The following is a 14,664-nucleotide window of genomic DNA, read 5'->3' on the forward strand; positions in this document are numbered from 1 at the left end:
TCTAGACTTCCAAGTCAATGTAAAGATGACTAGCACTGCTTTGTTAAATGCCTTGAAGAACCCTGTCTTATATGATATATCGTTACCATCATCAAAAGATCCTTGACCTGCATTTTGGGGTGCTGTAAAGGTATACATAACCAAAAATCTCATTAATAATTTTAAATTAAACGAATAAAATCCACAATATTTATTTTCTATTTAATGTAAATGACAAAGAAGCATTTAATGGCAATAATAATGTAATGCCTCTCTAGATGTCCTGCATAGAGGTGTTCAGTCTGTGATTTAACTCTTTCTCTCTGTAATTATTAACCACATTCTGGTGGAATCAATGCTGGTATCGTCAGTTAGGAGAGAAAGAGTTAAATCAATAGAAACTTTTGTTGAAGTCTCTAGATATTTCTTACTGATGTTTTATTAGATATTGTCTAATATATATATTTTTTTATCACTATTAATTTCAGATGCCATCTGCTGCCACCACATTCTTCTGTCAGTGAGGGCCAATTGATCTTTAAAGTGCTTCTGAGAGCATCACAGTTACATTGCCCTCCTTTAAGCTCACTAAACAAAGAAATTCTTTGGCATGCAATCGTCCCCCATGCAGCATAAGTGCAGCTGTGGAATGATAAGTAATGCTTTTATACAATATATTTATAGGTTTTATATCGCGCTACTTTCATGCTTATAGCATGCTCAGAGCGCTTTGGTCCAATCTCATTTGTGGACCAGTGTGGGGGAAGGGGTATCTAGGAGTTGGTTTTCCATGCTGCCTTTAGGCGCTCAGTAAACACAACTCTGCCCGAGTCGGGTGTCGAACCTCGAGCCCCCTTCTAGGTAGCCAAGCCAAGTTCAAGTGCACTTGGCCTCACGACCACGCTTCCCATGGAACATACATTTGAGGCCCAAAAGAAAAGGCACTGAAGATGAAAAGAAAATGTAAATAGACCCCAGCTGATAAAGGCTTTGTCTGCATCAGAGGAGACAAAATATGCATGTTGCAACTAGGTTTGCACAATCGTGTGAAACAATGTACTCATCCTGAATCTTCAGAAATGAAGTCATTGTCATTCTATTAAAACAAATAAATTGATACTAAGGATTTTATTTTAAAACATATAAGCTGTGAGATTTTTTTTAAAGTAGTTCATTATTGTCTCATGTTTTACACTAGTTCTAGAGTTTGAACTTCAAGATCAGATTTACACATTTTGACAAAAAGAAGAAAGCATTTTAAAGAGATTGTGTGTTAGATGTGATCTAATTTTATGATCCATCTTTGATTGATAAGTCAAGGTCATAAATATTTAACCTGAAGTCAAATGGAAAAAAATGTTTTAATAGAATTTCAGTTTCTTGAACACAAAAATCAAATAAAACACCAAAGGAATTATACATTTAAACATTCACATTAAAGGTGCAGCAGTCACTTTGATGTCATGATTTCTTGAAATATAACAACTAGAAATGCAAAAAATTAACTAAATGTCCTTTTTATGTGCTTCAAAATAGTCAAAATTGGCATCTACATATATTAGTGTGTGCAATTGTTAAAATGGCATATTGACACTGCTTGTTAAAATGGCATATTGACATTGCTTGTTAAAATGGCATATTTACATTGCTTGTTGAATAAGCATTTACAAACTTGTTCTAATCATCAACAAAATAATTTGTTTTTCAAAATGAAATCTGGAAATACATCCATTGAAGAAACATTTTTTTTGCTGTATTTTATCATTAGCATTTTTTCTTTTTAATGTAGGAAAATAGACATAGGCATTTCAGGTATTCTTGAAAAAAAAAAAGAAATAATAGTTTGGACTTACATAAAAATTTAGAGAGACTGGTACAGTTAATGAGTAATGTTCTTGTTGATTGTTTTAGTACAATTTTAAAAACATTGAAACAATTTTCCAAAACCTAATTTGAAATATACATATAACTAGCCTTGAAAGCCAAATGATACAAATATATATATATATAATAAGAATCATTTTAATAAAAAAGCTTCTTAAATTGTTTAGCACGTTCTAGCATTAAAATGTGTGCAAATGAGTGAATGTCAAAGCAATGTTTACATGTAGCCACACACACATATTTGGTTGGGAATCAGAGTGCAAACCTTCATTATTTAGTGCTCCAAAGCCACCTAAAGGTCCACCAGCTGTCGGGTGCAGTGCTGGAGCATGACGATGAATAGAGTGACCACCAGTACTCTCTACATCAAAGCTTCCACCTCCACCCTTCAAAGGTTTCTCCCCTACCCCATTCCCTTTGTCACCACCTCCCCCTTTGGTTCCAGCAGTCTCTTTCTTAGAAGGCTTTTTTGTTTCGGCTGCTTGTGTATATCCTAGATTATCAGAGTCTTCCTCCTGATACATGTAGGCATCTGAAGATTGAAATACTGCTTAAAAGCAATGGATGTAATATATGTAGGAATCTGAAGATTAGAATACTTTTTAAACCTATAGCTCAAAATTGGTGTATTCTTTGAAGTGTCGGAAAATGTTCATCTGAAAACTAAATTGATATTAACAGAGCATTTTCAATGTGTTAAAGCAGGGGTTCTCAACCTGTGGGTCGTGACCCCCTTGGGGGTTGATTGACGATTTGCCAGGGGTCGCCTAAGACTATCGAAAATATGGATTGTTATTGTCTATTCTTCTATTGCTGTATGTGTGTGTGTGTGGGAGGGGGGTTGCGTCAGAGTGGTGAATTGTAAAAAGGGGCCGCCGAGCTTAAAAGGTTGAGAACCGCTGTGTTAAAGTAATGGAGAAAAGTAGAATTTTAATAACATAGATAATACTTTTTTTATGAGATGAAAAAGAAATGTGATTTCCAGAACAGTATTTTGTTTTAATTATTAACCCTAACATTTGTATAAACAAAATCATTATTGGACAATGTAAGCCATAGCTCATCCAAATAATAATTATATCTCTTATCCTTCAAGAACTAATCAAATTACCATTCAAATAAATGGGTTTTTGCTTCACCCTTCAAATACTTATAAGATTAGATTTTAGAGGGTAACTTTTTAAGTGCTAACTAATAATTAAAACAGTTTACCATAGTGCTTGACGAAATAAGTGTGAATCATGGTTCAATTAAAATAAAAATGTTATCAATCTGATTTAATACAGTACCTGGTATGTATAGTACTTTAATATGCATGCATCATACTGAGTTTTTGAAATAGTTTGTCAAATTCAATCTACTCTAAAACAGCATGTCTAATAGAGTACAGCTTAAACAGAATGTCTAATAGAGCACAATATCTAATAGAGTACAACTTAAACAGAATGTTCTTGTCAATAAATTGTACACATGATTACAAATAAGCTATGTACAAATATAAATATTAAGCTGCTTAGTTCAAGGGTCATCTGCCAATAGCTAGAGCTACTTTACATTGTAACAAGAAAGTATAGAGGCTTGGATATTAAGCTAAGAGAATGGTAACATAAGAGGCCTGAATACAAGTGAATAATAACATTGATATATAGACATACAAATATGCAAATGATAACAAAGGTATCGACATATAAGTAACTGAATTTTAACATTGAGACCATAGATAGATGTAATTCTATGATATGAATAAGGTAGAGATGAACAAGTCAATTGATGAAGAGTGTTTTTTTTAAAATCTGCATGAATAATCAATGAATGAAGTCAAACGATGCCTTAGATATTTGTGACAAATTTATCAAGTCCTTGAATATTAGAATTGAAAAAGTCACTAAATAATAGAATTTAAAAAGTCTCTGAATAACAGAATAAAAATCAGACCAGGCAAATACCCAGACACAGTTTTTTAATTTTTTCTTTTCTAACCATAATTCTTTTGTTTATTTCAAGATTAACATTACATATTTACCACCAGATGTTCAAGTGTTTTCATGTATTGCATTATTGAAAGGATTGATTTAAACTGCAATCACTTTCAACTGTAATACAGAACTGTATTTAGAATCTTTCCAAACTATGTAAAAACAGCAGACGAGTAACAAGTTAAACACACAAGAGTCAACATACTTTGGTAAGACGTGTGAAGGCCACTTGCTTCCTGTCTCCTTCTCTGGAGTTCTCTTTCATGCATCCTAACAAAAGAAAATAAATCCTCTGTGATTCTACGCTATTGGCTTGAAAAGTTACATGATTTAAAAAGTAGCAGGTCCAAATGAAAAAGCTGTGAAGATCACAGAAACTTCTTTGCAGGGTAACAAAAGAGTGAAAACTGAGAATTAAAACAACAATATGATGACAAAAGGTAGTTTGTACTACATAGATAGCCCCTGAGGATAAGTATTACTTACACATTACATTTACATCATTAGTAAAATCACTAAACTTAGAGACACTTCTTAACAAAAGAATAAAAAGTAAAGTAGCTAGATCTAGAGAACTAGACAAAAGCCCATAGCCCAAGACATCACAAAACGAAAATGGAGCTGGATTGAACACACCCTGCGAAAACCAGCTACCAATGTTGCAAGGCAGGCACTTGACTGGAACCCACAAGGAAAGAGGAAAGTGGGCAGACCCAAGCAAACCTGGAAGAGGTCAGTCATCAGTGAAGCTGAGTGTACTGGAATGACATGGGAGCAGATGAAGAAAGCTGCTCAGAACCGAGTTCGGTGGAGAGGTGTGGCTGCGGCCCTATGCTCCCCTGGGAGTGCACAGGATTAAGTCAAGTAAGTCAAGACACATTACATTTACATCATTAGTAAAATCACTAAACTCAGAGACACTTCTTGACAAAAGAATAATAAGTAAAGTAGCTAGATCTAGCTCTATAATACATAAAACATTGAACCATAATTTACAAATAGAAAAACAAAACCTAATGAAATACTCAGAAAGACACATTTCTTATTCCATATGCTAGAACCAATTTGTACAAGTGCTCCTTCGTCCCTAGTGCCATTAGAGAATGGAATGGGTTGCCTGAATCAGTCAGGAAAACCAACAACATAGCAGAGTTTAAGTCATTAATTAACCTGCATGACTTGATTAACATGCATGACTAGATTGACACATGAAATGTGTAGGACGTATTAATTTTCTTTTTTGAACTAACGTCAGTAATATATAAGATAAGATAAGAAGAAACATTACATCACACAAAATTTAATACCATCATTGCATACACAACAAAGGCCTCAAAATAAGCAATATGAGAAATGAGAAAGTTGACTTCTTTTAGTTCTAGTTTGAAGCTACTGAGGAGGAGTTTCCCATACAGCTATTGAATTATATTGCTTCAATTCTCTATCATGCTATCTGCTAACACTGCTCATTATAGAGGATCCCCAAAGGCCTTCTCAAATGCAATAGGGACGCCAAAGACAAATTCGACAGTTTTTTTCTAAATGATCACATGAGCAGTATTCTAACCCTATCCTGAAGAGTTGCCCATCATCACTCGCCATGACTGACCTCTCGCAGTTCACTGGCCTATTTCACTGATTACACACACGGCTATCCTTACCTGCATCGCTGCTATAGCTATAACAATATTAACTACCTTTTAATCTTGTTTTTTATAAAATGGTTTATATCTAGGTGTATACAATTTTAAAACCAGCAACATTTCACTAATATTTTTAAAAATATATATTTTAATTATCTAACACTTAATGATAAGTTATAGAATTTATTTTTACTCCATTTGAAATTCATTATGTAGGACTATAAGGGCACAGTAATAGTATTGATTATTCATGAGAAAACATGTGACAAATACAAAGTATTATTAATGCAGCCAATATAGAATAAGGATACTACCTTTGTACAGCTTTCTCTTTAGCCAACAATCTATCTTCTTGACTTCCGTAATGACCATGAACATTGACACTTATCTTTTGACTTCTTTTGGCAACATCTGTCTCAAGTCTTTAAAAAATATATAAACAGATAATGAATCATTTAGCCTAATCACTCTCAAGTCTTAACTAAGATGTAACAGATAATGAATCAACAGAATCATTTAGCCAAATCAGTCTCAAGTCTTAACAAAGATGTAACAAATAATGAATCATCAGAATCATTTAGCCAAATCAGTCTCAAGTCTTAACAAAGATGTAACAAATAATGAATCATCAGAATCATTTAGCCAAATCAGTCTCAGTCTTAACAAAGATTTTACAATAAGTGAAATATTTTGAAATATGTCTCACATATTGGCAAAGGAGAGACAATAATTTGTTTATTCTGATTCTGCATTTTCATGTATATTAATATCTTAATTTTTTTATCTTTCTTTATAAAAAAAAAGGAATGGTCTTGACAGTTGTATGGACATTTAACATGATATTTGTCTCTTATTGCGCTATAGAAATGTATGTTTTATATAGTATATGTTTCCTCTCTACTGAGCTTAATGTTTTTAATTATTCATTTTGAAATGTCTACAAACCTGTTGGCAGTTGTCATGGCAAATTCAACAAAGTCCCTGTAATCTTCACAGCAGTATAAGACCTCAGGGGGCTCAGACAACTGTTGCTCCAAAGATGGGAATGGTTTAATATTGGTACCTGAAACAATTAACTCATATATTAAGCTTTATTGATAAACTCTCCTTGTTAAGTGTCATCAACATATGTAATACACTTCATTTAGCAGTAAGAGTAAATGATTGAGATGACAGTCATGTAAATGTATCAGAAACTATCAACATTCCTTCTCTTGCTATTCAAATTAAAATTTTAACAAGGTCAACATATTGGAGCCAAAGACAAAGATTTTTTTCAAAATGCTTCTCTCTTTCACATTTACACATTGATGCTTCAGTTGTACTAATAATTAAACATAAATGATAAGTTAGAAGCAGACGATGAATGATGGTATATCAATTAGAAATGTATGACTGAACAAGGAGCATAGTTGGTGAGTCCTCAGTGGTGATCAACTAATCAAAAGATTATTTTTTGAGAAATTGTGAATTACTTCCTGTATAGCTGCAATGCCATACTTTTTAGCCATAGTTCCATTACTTCCTGAATCACTGCTAAGCCATGCTTTCTAGCCATGAGATAAGCACTCTGGAATGTCATCTCTATGGTCCTGGGTTCAAATCCTATCCACTGCCATATCTAGCATCCTGCAGGAGGTTTGGGCTAGGATGTAATAATCTTCAATTCGGTAAGAACATCCAAAACTTGTAAAACAAACTAACAAAACAAGTCAGAAATTTTTTACCACCTTTTTTCATCAAATTCTGCCAATAATAATTGTATCAATTTTGTAACTTGTTCTGTTTACTTTATCATTAGTTTCAGCAGTAGGCTTCAAAGTTCATTTCAGTTTTGAGGCATGTTTCATCCCCTTTATATCATATTCATTCTCTGAAGGCGTTCAGCATAGACCCAGGCACCTGGGAGACAGAGGCACATGACAGAGCATCACGGCGTCGCGCTGTGAAAACTGGCGCACAGGTTGCTGAGGAAAAAAGAACAATGCCGGCAGAAGAAAAACGCCAGAGAAGCAAAGCAAGGCAAACGACACTAGCTCCAGCTGTAATAACCTGCCCAGTGTGCGGCCGAACATTCCGGGCTCACATCGGTCTCACCAGCCACATGAGGAGGCACAAAACCCCAGTGCAAAGCCCTCAGCCCCCTGGATGACAAAGTGGTCATCATCGAACCACGATGGACGAACTATATATCATATTCATTCTACACATCATTGCAGTGCACTAGGGAGAAGCTTCTATTTTTATTTTTATTTCCCCCAATGATGCTGTCAAGATTGAAACTTCTCAAAAGATGTTTAATGACATTTCTAAACCAATTCTGTGCATCATCTTTCTTCAGCGGAGTCTTTTTGTATGAATGTCCAGCCCATTGGAGCTATGCTTGCATAAAGTTGTTATCGATTCTACCAGTAGAGTTTGAAAAGTTTATAAGGCCCAAATACTGGAAGTGGTCAAACTACTTCATGGATTCTGTTATATATAGTGATGAAGAGCTTACAATTTACCACTTAATTGTGCTTCCCAGACACAAACAAACACAAACAATCCCAACCCTAAGCCATGACATTTTTGATACTCATGTCTTCATTTAAAAACATGATGCAAATAAAATATACAAACACAAATAATCTCATTTCAATAGGACCAGAAAGTAATTTCTCTCACCAGTCACTCTAAATAAGTTTAAATGTTGCCACTATAACTATTTTTCATTAAATTGAGCTATTGTAAACTTTCCCATGAGTGTAGTTAATATCATCATCATCATTAAGTTCTTGACTTGTATCTCCAGTTGAGAAGTTGGCCACATTAATTTATCAAGAAGCAAACTGGTCTACTACTTTACATTTTCCAGCCAGCTAAGATGACCGTACAAGACTAAGTGTTATCTGGGTAAAAAAAAATCCTTTGGCCTGGAGATGAAGATGGTTAGCAAAGGTGTCATGTAGTCAGCACAATGACCAACTGCCTTTACTTTACCTAACTAAAGTGAGGTACCCATTTTTACCTATCCCTTAGTCTGTTGGACCATTGGGTCATTATGCAAGATTTGTTGACTGTCTTTCTCCATTCCTCTCTGTCTTTTGCCTTAGTTAGAATGGCAGGCATTCTTTTCATGTTGTTTTCCCATCACTTTCTCTCTGTCTGCCTCTTCTTCTTTTCCTGGTACTGTTCCCTGAAGGAAGGTCTTGCGAGCCCCTAAGACCTTTTAATATGGCCATAGATTTTTAGCTTGCTTTTTTTTTTACAATAGTTAGCAGGTCATCATGGGGTCCAATCCCTGCAGTAACCCTGTCTCTAATCTCTTGATTTGTGATGCCAGAAGGTCAAAATCCCAGCCTTCACCGAGATACAAACCCCATACCTCTTGGTTCAGAAGCCAAGCTCTTTACTACTTAGCCATCATGCCCCCTGGGGAAGAGGCTGTGAAAATCAAGTAGAAAAAGCTTGCTGTCCTATGCCCTAAATGACATGTATGGACCTAAGCTGAGCTAAGCTATTATGAGCAAAAGCCTTAGAGAGTATTGTCCTATTAAATATGACTGGATGAAGCTTACTAAGTAGGTAAGAAACTCAGGCAAGACAAACTAAGTCAGAAACTCAGGCAAGACAAAGTAAGTCAGAAACTCAGGCAAGACAAAGTAAGTCAGAAACTCAGGCAAGACAAAGTAAGTCAGAAACTCAGGCTAGACAAAGTAAGTCAGAAACTCAGGCAAGACAAAGTAAGTCAGAAACTCAGGCTAGACAAAGTAAGTCAGAAACTCAGGCAAGACAAAGTAAGTCAGAAACTCAGGCTAGACAAAGTAAGTCAGAAACTCAGGCAAGACAAACTAAGTCAGAAACTCAGGCAAGACAAAGTAAGTCAGAAACTCAGGCAAGACAAACTAAGTCAGAAACTCAGGCTAGACAAACTAAGTCAGAAACTCAGGCAAGACAAACTAAGTCAGAAACTCAGGCAAGACAAAGTAAGTCAGAAACTCAGGCAAGACAAAGTAAGTCAGAAACTCAGGCAAGACAAAGTAAGTCAGAAACTCAGGCAAGACAAAGTAAGTCAGAAACTCAGGCAAGACAAACTAAGTCAGAAACTCAGGCAAGACAAAGTAAGTCAGAAACTCAGGCAAGACAAAGTAAGTCAGAAACTCAGGCTAGACAAAGTAAGTCAGAAACTCAGGCAAGACAAACTAAGTCAGAAACTCAGGCAAGACAAAGTAAGTCAGAAACTCAGGCAAGACAAAGTAAGTCAGAAACTCAGGCAAGACAAAGTAAGTCAGAAACTCAGGCTAGACAAAGTAAGTCAGAAACTCAGGCAAGACAAAGTAAGTCAGAAACTCAGGCAAGACAAAGTAAGTCAGAAACTCAGGCAAGACAAACTAAGTCAGAAACTCAGGCAAGACAAACTAAGTCAGAAACTCAGGCAAGACCAAACTAAGTCAGAAACTCAGGCAAGACAAAGTAAGTCAGAAACTCAGGCAAGACAAACTAAGTCAGAAACTCAGGCAAGACAAAGTAAGTCAGAAACTCAGGCAAGACAAACTAAGTCAGAAACTCAGGCAAGACAAACTAAGTCAGAAACTCAGGCAAGACAAAGTAAGTCAGAAACTCAGGCTAGACAAAGTAAGTCAGAAACTCAGGCTAGACAAAGTAAGTCAGAAACTCAGGCAAGACAAAGTAAGTCAGAAACTCAGGCAAGACAAAGTAAGTCAGAAACTCAGGCAAGACAAAGTAAGTCAGAAACTCAGGCAAGACAAAGTAAGTCAGAAACTCAGGCAAGACAAAGTAAGTCAGAAACTCAGGCAAGACAAAGTAAGTCAGAAACTCAGGCAAGACAAAGTAAGTCAGAAACTCAGGCTAGACAAACTAAGTCAGAAACTCAGGCAAGACAAAGTAAGTCAGAAACTCAGGCAAGACAAAGTAAGTCAGAAACTCAGGCAAGACAAAGTAAGTCAGAAACTCAGGCTAGACAAACTAAGTCAGAAACTCAGGCAAGACAAAGTAAGTCAGAAACTCAGGCAAGACAAAGTAAGTCAGAAACTCAGGCAAGACAAACTAAGTCAGAAACTCAGGCTAGACAAAGTAAGTCAGAAACTCAGGCAAGACAAAGTAAGTCAGAAACTCAGGCTAGACAAAGTAAGTCAGAAACTCAGGCAAGACAAACTAAGTCAGAAACTCAGGCAAGACAAAGTAAGTCAGAAACTCAGGCAAGACAAAGTAAGTCAGAAACTCAGGCAAGACAAAGTAAGTCAGAAACTCAGGCAAGACAAACTAAGTCAGAAACTCAGGCAAGACAAACTAAGTCAGAAACTCAGGCAAGACAAACTAAGTCAGAAACTCAGGCAAGACAAAGTAAGTCAGAAACTCAGGCAAGACAAACTAAGTCAGAAACTCAGGCAAGACAAAGTAAGTCAGAAACTCAGGCAAGACAAACTAAGTCAGAAACTCAGGCAAGACAAACTAAGTCAGAAACTCAGGCAAGACAAAGTAAGTCAGAAACTCAGGCAAGACAAAGTAAGTCAGAAACTCAGGCTAGACAAAGTAAGTCAGAAACTCAGGCAAGACAAAGTAAGTCAGAAACTCAGGCTAGACAAAGTAAGTCAGAAACTCAGGCAAGACAAACTAAGTCAGAAACTCAGGCAAGACAAAGTAAGTCAGAAACTCAGGCAAGACAAAGTAAGTCAGAAACTCAGGCAAGACAAAGTAAGTCAGAAACTCAGGCAAGACAAAGTAAGTCAGAAACTCAGGCTAGACAAAGTAAGTCAGAAACTCAGGCAAGACAAAGTAAGTCAGAAACTCAGGCAAGACAAAGTAAGTCAGAAACTCAGGCAAGACAAAGTAAGTCAGAAACTCAGGCAAGACAAAGTAAGTCAGAAACTCAGGCAAGACAAAGTAAGTCAGAAACTCAGGCAAGACAAAGTAAGTCAGAAACTCAGGCAAGACAAAGTAAGTCAGAAACTCAGGCTAGACAAACTAAGTCAGAAACTCAGGCTAGACAAACTAAGTCAGAAACACAGGCAAGACAAAGTAAGTCAGAAACTCAGGCCAGACAAACTAAGTCAGAAACTCAGGCTAGACAAACTAAGTCAGAAACTCAGGCTAGACAAAGTAAGTCAGAAACTCAGGCAAGACAAAGTAAGTCAGAAACTCAGGCAAGACAAAGTAAGTCAGAAACTCAGGCAAGACAAAGTAAGTCAGAAACTCAGGCAAGACAAAGTAAGTCAGAAACTCAGGCAAGACAAAGTAAGTCAGAAACTCAGGCAAGACAAACTAAGTCAGAAACTCAGGCAAGACAAACTAAGTCAGAAACTCAGGCAAGACAAAGTAAGTCAGAAACTCAGGCTAGACAAAGTAAGTCAGAAACTCAGGCAAGACAAAGTAAGTCAGAAACTCAGGCTAGACAAAGTAAGTCAGAAACTCAGGCAAGACAAACTAAGTCAGAAACTCAGGCAAGACAAAGTAAGTCAGAAACTCAGGCAAGACAAAGTAAGTCAGAAACTCAGGCAAGACAAAGTAAGTCAGAAACTCAGGCAAGACAAAGTAAGTCAGAAACTCAGGCAAGACAAACTAAGTCAGAAACTCAGGCAAGACAAACTAAGTCAGAAACTCAGGCAAGACAAAGTAAGTCAGAAACTCAGGCAAGACAAACTAAGTCAGAAACTCAGGCAAGACAAAGTAAGTCAGAAACTCAGGCAAGACAAAGTAAGTCAGAAACTCAGGCAAGACAAACTAAGTCAGAAACTCAGGCAAGACAAACTAAGTCAGAAACTCAGGCAAGACAAAGTAAGTCAGAAACTCAGGCTAGACAAAGTAAGTCAGAAACTCAGGCAAGACAAAGTAAGTCAGAAACTCAGGCTAGACAAAGTAAGTCAGAAACTCAGGCAAGACAAACTAAGTCAGAAACTCAGGCAAGACAAAGTAAGTCAGAAACTCAGGCAAGACAAAGTAAGTCAGAAACTCAGGCAAGACAAAGTAAGTCAGAAACTCAGGCAAGACAAAGTAAGTCAGAAACTCAGGCTAGACAAAGTAAGTCAGAAACTCAGGCAAGACAAAGTAAGTCAGAAACTCAGGCAAGACAAAGTAAGTCAGAAACTCAGGCAAGACAAAGTAAGTCAGAAACTCAGGCAAGACAAAGTAAGTCAGAAACTCAGGCAAGACAAAGTAAGTCAGAAACTCAGGCAAGACAAAGTAAGTCAGAAACTCAGGCAAGACAAAGTAAGTCAGAAACTCAGGCTAGACAAACTAAGTCAGAAACTCAGGCTAGACAAACTAAGTCAGAAACACAGGCAAGACAAAGTAAGTCAGAAACTCAGGCCAGACAAACTAAGTCAGAAACTCAGGCTAGACAAAGTAAGTCAGAAACTCAGGCTAGACAAAGTAAGTCAGAAACTCAGGCAAGACAAAGTAAGTCAGAAACTCAGGCAAGACAAAGTAAGTCAGAAACTCAGGCAAGACAAAGTAAGTCAGAAACTCAGGCAAGACAAAGTAAGTCAGAAACTCAGGCATGACAAAGTAAGTCAGAAACTCAGGCAAGACAAAGTAAGTCAGAAACTCAGGCAAGACAAAGTAAGTCAGAAACTCAGGCAAGACAAACTAAGTCAGAAACTCAGGCAAGACAAAGTAAGTCAGAAACTCAGGCAAGACAAAGTAAGTCAGAAACTCAGGCAAGACAAAGTAAGTCAGAAACTCAGGCAAGACAAAGTAAGTCAGAAACTCAGGCAAGACAAACTAAGTCAGAAACTCAGGCAAGACAAACTAAGTCAGAAACTCAGGCAAGACAAAGTAAGTCAGAAACTCAGGCAAGACAAACTAAGTCAGAAACTCAGGCAAGACAAAGTAAGTCAGAAACTCAGGCAAGACAAACTAAGTCAGAAACTCAGGCAAGACAAACTAAGTCAGAAACTCAGGCAAGACAAACTAAGTCAGAAACTCAGGCAAGACAAAGTAAGTCAGAAACTCAGGCAAGACAAAGTAAGTCAGAAACTCAGGCAAGACAAAGTAAGTCAGAAACTCAGGCAAGACAAAGTAAGTCAGAAACTCAGGCAAGACAAAGTAAGTCAGAAACTCAGGCAAGACAAAGTAAGTCAGAAACTCAGGCTAGACAAACTAAGTCAGAAACTCAGGCTAGACAAACTAAGTCAGAAACACAGGCAAGACAAAGTAAGTCAGAAACTCAGGCCAGACAAACTAAGTCAGAAACTCAGGCTAGACAAACTAAGTCAGAAACTCAGGCTAGACAAAGTAAGTCAGAAACTCAGGCAAGACAAAGTAAGTCAGAAACTCAGGCAAGACAAAGTAAGTCAGAAACTCAGGCAAGACAAAGTAAGTCAGAAACTCAGGCAAGACAAAGTAAGTCAGAAACTCAGGCATGACAAAGTAAGTCAGAAACTCAGGCAAGACAAAGTAAGTCAGAAACTCAGGCAAGACAAAGTAAGTCAGAAACTCAGGCAAGACAAACTAAGTCAGAAACTCAGGCAAGACAAAGTAAGTCAGAAACTCAGGCAAGACAAAGTAAGTCAGAAACTCAGGCAAGACAAAGTAAGTCAGAAACTCAGGCAAGACAAACTAAGTCAGAAACTCAGGCAAGACAAAGTAAGTCAGAAACTCAGGCAAGACAAAGTAAGTCAGAAACTCAGGCAAGACAAAGTAAGTCAGAAACTCAGGCAAGACAAAATAAGTCAGAAACTCAGGCAAGACAAAGTCAGAAACTCAGGCAAGACAAAGTAAAAAAGTTTACCACAAAATTCACAGACTCCGCTGAACATGCCCACAGCATTGCCATACTCATCAAAGTCACCAACTTGGTTAACAGGCAGGTCAGCTTCTCCATCATGATTTGATAAGGAAGGATTCTCCTCTGTCCCTGGCAGTTCGGACTCTCCAATATACTGTGAAAATCATAAATAAACAAGTATTAACCATTTCTTTAAAAAAAAAAGCAACTTGATTTAAGAGTTATAGTGGACTAACACTTTGGATAAATTGTACCCTGTGGTGATTAACATAACTTTAGATAATTCCAGAATTTGCTGTTGTATCTTATGAACAAGAGACAACATAAAAGAATGGACGGGACTGCCACTAAAAGAGGTTCTATTTTAGGCAAAAGACAGAGAGGAATGGAGAAAGACGGTCGACAAATCTTGCATGGTGCCCCAACAGTCCAACAGACAAAGGGATAGGTAAAG

The 14,664-nt window shown here is 37.0% G+C and overlaps 1 protein-coding gene across 6 annotated transcripts in view; it reads right to left on the reverse strand.

Annotated features, from left to right (window-relative positions):
- Positions 1-14,664, reverse strand: part of LOC106070952 (glutamate-rich protein 6-like) — a 47,905-nt gene that overhangs the window by 10,249 nt on the left and 22,992 nt on the right. For 5 of the 6 annotated variants that reach the window (XM_056012580.1, XM_056012581.1, XM_056012582.1 and 2 more), the window contains 5 exons: positions 14,214-14,364; positions 6,428-6,545; positions 5,797-5,904; positions 4,045-4,109; positions 2,129-2,395 (listed from right to left, as the gene is read on the reverse strand). In XM_056012580.1, coding sequence (XP_055868555.1) covers positions 2,129-2,395; positions 4,045-4,109; positions 5,797-5,904; positions 6,428-6,545; positions 14,214-14,364 — 709 coding nt within the window. The remainder of the gene's footprint in view (positions 1-2,128; positions 2,396-4,044; positions 4,110-5,796; positions 5,905-6,427; positions 6,546-14,213; positions 14,365-14,664) is intronic. The other variant, XM_056012585.1, reaches the window with a different exon arrangement.

This window comes from Biomphalaria glabrata, chromosome 15 (assembly GCF_947242115.1).
Source record: "Biomphalaria glabrata chromosome 15, xgBioGlab47.1, whole genome shotgun sequence".
NCBI classification, from domain to species: domain Eukaryota; kingdom Metazoa; phylum Mollusca; class Gastropoda; family Planorbidae; genus Biomphalaria; species Biomphalaria glabrata.